General features: G+C 39.6%; 1 protein-coding gene across 1 annotated transcript; it reads left to right on the forward strand.

Moving 5' to 3' along the window:
* Positions 1 to 1,635: 1,635 nt before the first annotated feature.
* On the forward strand, positions 1,636 to 3,522 carry foxd2 (forkhead box D2). The gene has a single exon (XM_030082736.1). It carries the CDS (start codon positions 2,077 to 2,079, stop codon positions 3,178 to 3,180), a length of 1,104 nt encoding a protein of 367 aa, XP_029938596.1. The 5' UTR covers positions 1,636 to 2,076; the 3' UTR covers positions 3,181 to 3,522.
* The last annotated feature ends 5,913 nt before the right edge of the window (positions 3,523 to 9,435 follow it).

The raw sequence follows: 9,435 nt of genomic DNA on the forward strand, positions 1-9,435 counted from the left end.
TGGTATATTCACCACCACTGGCCTCTCAGATGGCGCAACTAAGTCGTTTACCTCAACGAAGTTGTGCATTATTTTAAAGCATTCGTGAAGGACGCATTGCAACAAAATCTTTGAGCTAAATAAAAAATGTGGTCGGAGTCCTGCATGGCGAAAGTACTTGGTCGACTGTCTGGACCAGCTGTCACACAAGTGTCTGTCTGTTTCACATTTTTTTTAAAGGCTCATGGCAGGTCAGAGAGCAGGGTACAATCAGTCGGGAGGTATTGCATGTTAGAGTTGAACTTGACTTTTTTATTATAATTATTATTATTAGTTTTGAAAAATGAAATTAACAAAATCCTCAACAAGCAAAAACCGGGAGAAATCAAAACTCAAACAATTGGGAATTAGCCTACTGCTTCTTAGATAAAATGACAACAAAAACTCTCATAGTCTGAATGTCTCCATGTTAAATTGACCTGAATGATTAATGGGTTGCTGAAGTGAACTCATTAAAACAACTCGGTGTTTGCGCAGCTTATTGAACTGGGATGCCCGCCCGCTCTAAATAAGCCCGCACACATGACAGACATATATTCATCTACTGGCGTTTCACTTCTGACGAAGACGGATTGAAGCAGGTTGCAGCCACCTTTACCCCAGTGCGCTCGTGTGAATTATGCAGAAAATGCAGACGCACAATGTTGTGATTTGTTCACAAAGAAAACAAACCCCACGAGAAGTTATGAAGAACAAATGGTCGGAGAATAAATTATCCACGAGGCTCCGCTCAATACAGTCAGACTGGAAGCAAAAAAGTTTAGTTCGACACTCGCTGAGGTTCTCATAGAAAAAGAGAATGTGATTAAAGATTTGAAATCGAAACAATATTTAAGTATCAAATAGAACCAAAATAATAATAATAATAATAATAATAATAATAATAATAATAATAATTGTTATTATTATTGTTATTATTATTATCATTATTATTATTATTATTATTATTATTATTATTATTATTATTATTATTACAACTACTACTTCTAACAGTAATACACACCTTGAACGCCTCATATCATTCAAGTATTTCAATAATGGGACTTTGAGCCTGTGTATCATAAACGCATTTATTTATGAATGACCAGCAACGATTTATCCATATAGATGCATGTTTTCCTTTTCATGCTTGTATTTCAAGGCTGTTTCATTATGATCAATCATCTTCAGAGATATGCACCTTGCACACCTTACAAAAGCAAGGAACATCTGGATTGATTAAAAGTTTCCTGACCACAAACTGAGCACCTTTGTTTGAGAGCGTGACGAGTATATTCTGAAAGAGCGTTATTTTGTTTTAATGTGCATTTTCACGTTTTTTTAAACTTTCTATACAAAGTTAAACAAAGTTAAAATTAAGTATATGATGTGAAAAAAATACTATAACGAAAAATTACTCATGGTTTCATAGCATTTTCATTAAATCCATGTTCTTAAGATTTTTTTTGTTTGTTTTTTGTTCAAAAACAAATATCACCCACTATGGGATAACTTAGCCCTGTTCCTGGTAACAGTGACTCAAAGACCACGTGACCGGAGAGGTCCTATAAATACCTTTTGAGAGCGAAGGAAGATAGTGTGACAGTCGGGCTGGATACCTACCCAATCCCGTGCGTAAAAGCTATTTTGGAACGACATTTGGATATCCAAAAGTAGTGTTTTCGATGATCAACGGCACAGTGAAGTTCCAGGCGGCACAGAACGCATTTGAAGAAACCGCAAGTTCACATCGGGGCAAGCTCGCTGATCATTAACTGTCTTTGTGCGCCTGTAAATCAGAAGTTTTGCGGCGGAACCTCACGCGGCCGTGCTTGACCAGCGCTGGATGCCAAGGACTCGCCAGACTCACAGGTCAAAGAGTTGTCCATCTCTTTCATTGATTATTGCGATGCGTGCATTGAGTGGGAGATAAAGCTGCACTGAAAGGGTGTGATATTGTCGGGAGAGTGTGCTTGCGCTCTCGCTCAGTAGCCTCGCTGGACTAGAGAGAGGGAGGGAGTCTGGGAGAGAGGAAGAAGACAGGCGAAGTCTCACAAGATGACTTTAGGTACGGATATGTCCGACAGCTCTGCATTGTCCGAAGACGTGGACATTGATGTTGTTGGTGGCGACATATCCGTTGGGAAAGACGGAAAGTACATCCACCACGAGTTCAACCTGGAGAATGACTCGGACGATAATTACACCCAGAGCGCAGCTGAAAGAGGCTCGTCTCCCGGACTCAGCAGCTCCGAATGTCCCTCAGACCAGCTGGGGTCCGGAGCGGAGAATGGGACCATGATTGGGGACAAACCAAGGAAGAGTGCACTTGTGAAACCACCGTACTCTTACATCGCCCTCATCACCATGGCCATCCTGCAGAGCCCCAAGAAACGCTTAACTCTCAGTGAGATCTGTGAGTTTATCAGTAATAGATTTCCATACTACCGAGAAAAATTCCCGGCGTGGCAGAACTCGATACGCCACAATCTCTCTCTGAACGACTGCTTCGTCAAAATACCACGGGAACCCGGCAACCCCGGAAAGGGCAACTACTGGACCCTCGACCCGGATTCCGCTGACATGTTTGACAATGGGAGCTTCTTGCGCAGGAGGAAGCGCTTCAAGAGACACCAAAGTAACGAAATCCTCAGGGAGTCTGGGGGCTTTCTTCCAGGGTTTGGATACGGCCCGTATGGATACAACTATGGACTGCAGCTGCAGAACTTCCATGCAACTCATAGCCCTTATCACCCTCACCACACAGGTGGTTCATTCACCTTCCCCAATGCCCCCTGCACCTTGCCCTCATCAGCCTCCATATTCCCTGCACCGCATCACCTGCCCTCACTTTTAGGGGCCGATTTAAGAAAGCCTTTTTACCCTCAATTAAGCCCCTCTCTGCAGCCAATCAAGACGGACTCCAGTACCCAGAGTCGGCCTTCGTTCTCCATCGACAACATCATAGGTGCAGCCAATTCCACATCTTCTTCATACAGCGCCCAGCCTAGCAGCCAGGCTCAGATCCTGGCCATGTTGACCCCTGCACTGGCCTCAGCTTCCAGTCATTTGAACTTATCACAGGAGAGCATATTGCAAGCAGGACCACAAAATCAGACCTTTCCCAGCAAAACTCAGAATATAAATACTTGTCCTTTCTAAAAAGAAAGAAAACAACAAAAACAAATAGAGAAAACAAGAGAAGAAAAAAACAGAAAAAAGGGAAAAACAAATTTTAAAAAATTTGCAGGAGTGTCATCTGTAAATCATATATAAAACGCCACTTGTGGCATCTATGTGAAGGTAGGGTGAAGGTATTTCTTGTTGAAGAGTGTTTTGATGCTCTCCTGATTTTCTGACAATTCGAGTGGAGAGATGTGTTTATTTATGGGTTGTAAATATGTGTAAAAATGAGAGACACACAAGAGAATAATCTTTTTAAACAATGATAGCTTGAAATCTGACATGAGGCCTTCATGTGTCAGTGGAGGATGAAAAAAAGAATTCTGCTATTTTAACATAAATTAAAGCTGTCACCAATTGCTATGGGGATTATTTCCGATGTTTTAAATAGGTATAAATTGAGAATTTTATTATGATTCATATTGTTTTTATTTTTGAGCGTCTTGAAAAAGTGGCACTGTTATTGTTGACATAGGCTGACATAAAAGGCATACTCAGGTTTTTTACTTAGAAAGCACACTGAGAAACGGGGTATATATATATATATATATATATATATATATATATATATATATATATATATATATATATATATATATATATATCCCTGAATCTCATCCACATGGTGAAGTTGTGACAATATCATTTTATGTTGTCGGTGGGCACGTAAGTTATGTGTGATTTTTGGTATTAAAGAGCGCAATACCTCTCTCAACCTTTTAATTGTTCGTCGTATTCACAGTTTAATATGTGAAACCTATAGTATGTCATGTGTTGCCAATAGATAAACACTTAAATGTTCATAGGTCATTTTCTGTTGTAAAAACAAGAATAATAAATGTTTGTGGAATTAAAATTTATATATGTTTTATGTTTTCTTTTAAACTGGAAAATAGAGACCGATAAATAAGCTGAACAGTACAGGAGTTAAAATTAATTAAATCACGTCGAGTGTTGCTTGTTTCTAATTTTGATGGACTTTGAAAAGGTCATCCAGAAAAATGTAGCCGAATTTCGCTTTAAATGTTGCACAGAAAATCTCAGCATTTTGTTCGTCATCTTTTTGCACTTTAAGTTTTATCCATGTTGTCATATTAACCTTGTTTGCTCCAGTCGCAGATCCCCTTAAAGTAAATACCCTAATTCATGTGTGGACCTTGGCAATGAAATTGCTTTTAGCACGTTGTAAATTTGGGTTATTTTGAGGTGTTAGGAACGCACAAAAATGTTTTAAATGTTTCAAACACAACCAGATGTATATAGCCAATAACATTCATGAATATCACGCAACAGTGAGCAAGCATTCCTCTTGTGTGGCTCTTGCTCGCTCGTAAAAGACCGTTTTCTGACAAGTTACAAAGGCCCTAAATGAATGGGGGACGTTAGCGGGCCTCGGCGGTCTGTAATTGAAAGTGAACAAGGATATACCCACGGTCTTTTGGGCTTTCGTTGCTAATTTGTAGCAGCATTTTTCATCGGGTTCCTAATCCACCATAATGCGGCTTTTTGGCCGTTTGTTGATGTTGTCAGTATGGACCCCTGGCCCAGGGGAGTGAATGTGCGCGCAGCAAGCGGTCCCCTGTGAGACCAGCCACACACATTTAGCCCCTGAAAAGCAATCTTCTCAAAAGGCCCTCGGTTTGCTCTGCTTTCATGTCATCTGTGTTGTCTCGGGGTGCATATAAAAGAAGCAGTGGGACTCGTCCGGCTACAGAAAACAGGCTATTGGTCTTTTTTAGAGTTGTTGGAGCACATGTTTCCAGACAGAAGGGGGTGTAAAGCTTCCTTTATGTACCAGATCTGTGTGCAAATGGTTAAATTGGTTTGTGGGTGTTTTGACAGATGATTATTAAGGATGAAGGGTGGGAGGGCTGACTCCTCTGTTTTCCTCTCTGCACAGCTCACTGAAAATCTTTGAAACGAAAACCAACACATGACTACTTTCTTTATCCAGATCCAGCCTTTATTTCTTTTATTTTCCCCCCTTCTTTGTTAATGGAAATTGGACAGCCGATAAAATTCGAGTAAGCCTTTGGTGATTTAATTTGATCAGTACATCTCGTTCTAAATCCAACACCTTAATTGATATCCTCTATATATAATTTACAAAGTAAATGAGGCGGAAAAAACATTTGCAAACTATTGAAGTTTGCTCTGCACAGCCACCCTGTCAGGGAGTCATTATGTACCGCATCAGACCATTAAAATCCACATCAAGCGTTAGCTGAGGTGATTAAAAAAACATTTAAATAACGACAGGAACAAAAACGGAGCCAATAAAAATCACCAGACACATGGCATAACGCATACTCATGCAGCACATCCGCCCCAGGGAGGTTCAGATTGAGGCAACAGGCTTTGAAAACGGAAGATTTGAGACCAAACTCATTTGTATGGATTTTCAGCTTAAATGCGCACCAAACACCGACCATCTCTGCTGCAAGATTACAGGCCTGTAACCAGAATAGACCTGGGCTCTTCCTCAAAGCAATACAAGCTGCGCACACATTAGATCGGATATCCGGGTTTATCCAAAGAACACGCTTAAAAAATACAAACACAAAATAGGATACCATCACTATATAGCGTTTAAAGACCGATTATCATTTTGTAAAGGTTTTAGTCAAAGTTTTAGTTCCACTTAAAGACCACCCACGCCTTCTGCGTACGCCCTTTTTACACACACCACAACAGCGTTTGTCATCTTTCGTGACGTTTTATGAAACGCAGAAAAAACTGAGCGATATGTGAAGTGACAGCCAAATGACTCAACAGTTACCATAAAAAAGATTTATAAATTTCAAGACAATCCACATCTCCTCTTAACCACTTCCATATGCCCTGTTTGGGCAAGCAGCCGTAAACCCCCATAATGGTCCTCTTGAATTTATTTAGTCTTCACATGTCAAAATAAATTATTAATAAAAATAGATAAATTTAACCCTTGGGAGTTTTAATGAACAGTCTTTGCTTTCCAAAGAAAAAAATAGAAGAGCGTGTCAACAATAAGATTATTATTATTATTATTATTATTATTATTATTATTATTATTATTATTATTGTTGTTATTATTATTATTATTATTATTATTATTATTATTATTATTATTATTATTATTATTATTATTATTCCTACTACTACTGATGTTGTTTGTGATGTTTAGCTGTGTTTTGCTGTAAACACATCACCACAACAGAAGATTAATTCAAATCCTTTTGCTTAAATCTTTCACTGACTTGCCAATAAGGGTGCGTCTCTGATCGATGCATCTTTCACCGCTGCACCTTGAAGGACACGAGGACAGATGGGGTGCTGACAGCACGAGGAAATCGAGTGTGTGTGGGAGGGAATAAAGATGTCAAACGACCACGTCTTCAAGGTCATGATGCTCAGTTCAAACTGTTTGATCAGTCAAACCAACGCAGCAGTATTAATTTAATATAATATAATATAATATAATATAATATAATATAATATAATATAATATAATATAATATAATATAATATAATACAATATATGTCTCTCTGAACATATTTGTAAAATTAAATAACTCGGCCCATATCGAATTAAATATAACATAAGCATATAACTTTCAGAAATCGCTGAATAGTCTATTAGCTGATAGAATATTTAAAATACTGTCATAGTTTAATTTTCTTTTCGTTTGTTCTTAACCTCGAAGCGTGGTTTCATGACATTCATTACAGCATTAAAATACAGCTTCTTAGTCTTTACCTCGGGGATAAAGGAGCTCAACTACAAAGCCCCAGAGACCTCCGTGGCTGGAGCCAAGGTCTGACTGTAAAACAATTATTAAAACAGCTACTGCACAGTTGGATTAAACTCTGGAGCGTGGTAATGATGAAAACAAACCATTCTCATTTTACTCCTGTGGACACACACACACACACACACACACACACACACACACACACACACACACACACACACACACACACACACACACACACACACACACACACACACACACACACACATCGTCGGTAAGCTGTCACGAAAAAAAAATCAATCCCTATCAGTCGGCAATTTTTCAACCACCACGTTTCTCGCCGTCCTAATACCGCAGCAGCCTCCCCAGGTGTGCATGCGCTCCCGTGGAAGCGGCAGACGACCCTTCCTGCTCGCCCCCGCAAAGGAATGTTGGCCCGGTCCGGGGCTCCCCAGCCCGGAGGAGAGGCGAGCCGCGGCCCAATATCCACACCGCCGCTATAAATCACAGCCTCCCCTCGCTGCTCCCGGTCTCCCTGCAGCCTCCGTGTTTTCGCAACAGACAGAGGAATCCTCCGCTTAATTAATTTAGAATGGGTAAATAAAGCGAGGACAGTGAACTCCCCATCATCTCTGGAAGCACAATATTAACTTTAGAAGAACTTTCCCCCTCCATCTTTGGCACATTAAACTGGCACCTGCTGCAGGAAATAAAGACGAAGGATGAAGGGTCTCGGGTGCACGGACTCGCACACGTGCACGCACTTCTCGGGGTGTTTTTGGCTGCAGATGTAACAGCAAAATAGTGGAGCAGGTGAAGCTGCGCTCATAATGTGTTAACTGTAAGCCCATGGTGTTGTTTTAGTGGATTAAAAATGTTGTTCTGAATATGTCAGTTTGTCTATGATCAATTTCGTTAAAATGCGTCTTGGGGCGCTCTACGGTTTCGCTAGTGCACAAGACGAAACCTTACCTCAGAGACATATATGCTAAAAAGTCAATTTTGTTTTTGCTTCAGTTTTGAACCTGCTATAATTGTACGTTACAGCTGGATCTGCTTTGCATGTGAATGGAAACGTGCATTCGCATCCACGCCTCCTTGTGATTGTTCACACAAGTTGCAAATCATCTGATCTGACACTAAATTACACACGAACGCACAAACGAAACAATATGCACAGAATGCTACAAAGCACCTCATTATAATATCACATATGATGTTGCGCACATCAATGAGATCACGAATAATAAACATCCCTTCAGTCACACATCATACAGAAAAAAATCACTCCTCATAAGAAAAATAGGCTATATTCCCTTTCATTTCCACCGATTGGTTTATAACCTCAAAAAAAAAAAAAAAAAAAAAAAAAAAAAATCTTACTGTTCAGGTCGTCAGACTGATCTGGTCCCACCAATGTAACTTGCCATACTTGTGTTGGATTCAATGTCATTTTAAACTGCCTAATTTTTATCATTAAGGAAATCTATTGAAATCGCCCAAAACATGAGATAGATTAAGGCTTTAATTATTGTTTGAATGATTTTAAACAGAAATCGTGCTTATAAGGTCTCGCTGGGAGCTGCTGGAGTTGGTCACACTCAAGCCCCTTCTGTCATTTTGTCTCATGGGTTAAAAAAAAAAAGAACTTGCAGCACTTTTCTTTCCTGCTTTGATAGAGAAGCGCAGCTGCTGCCGGTGGCTCTCTCACACTGTCAGCAGTGTCATGTGGGCGCTTTTACTGGCGTCTTCCATTTGACCTTTGATGCCAGCATGTTAGACTCACACATTCATACTGAGATTAACAGCGGCTCTTCTGCTCCTTACTAAACTTTATGAGGATTGATTTGTTTTTGGGACTTAAAGGTGTATGAATCAGCGTCAGGTGCAGCCATTTTCCTCTCAAGGATAAAACAAAAAACGCAAAAATCCTCTCATTTATATTTGCTGGTGACTTGATTTGTTATTTAGGCTTTGTGACGTTATTGGATTAATTAAGGTGAATATCCCCACCTTCCTTTTCAATTCACTGGAAATCAAGTTCGTTTTTAAAATTCATTATAAGGAAGTGTAATAACAAGAGAAACATACTTGTATAAACAATAAGGTCATGGGGTATTTTTTTTTTTTATTGAGAATACTGAACTTAATTGACTTAACCATTAAAACCGCTCAAATATTGCACACATGCACTCACTGAGACGATTTAAGTGTTTCATTTGATATCCTCATTGATTTATGCCTAATGGTTTTAAAGAGCATAATGATTATACTTCAAAAGTGGACGTAAATTGGTAAAGTTAAACAAAAATCAGGTATAGTGTGATTTTTTTCTTTTTTTTTTTTTACCAAGGACACAGCAGCCTCCTGTGTCCCTAAAGAAGGGTGAAAATGAAACTTTGTTTAAGCTGACATCTAATCTTTTTCAGCGTGAAAGTGTGTTTTCAAAAAGTGTGTGTGTGTGTGTGTGTGTGTGTGTGTGTGTGTGTGGGGGGGGGGGGGG

The sequence above is a fragment of the Salarias fasciatus genome, chromosome 23, assembly GCF_902148845.1.
Source record: "Salarias fasciatus chromosome 23, fSalaFa1.1, whole genome shotgun sequence".
In the NCBI taxonomy this organism is placed as follows: Eukaryota; Metazoa; Chordata; class Actinopteri; order Blenniiformes; family Blenniidae; genus Salarias; species Salarias fasciatus.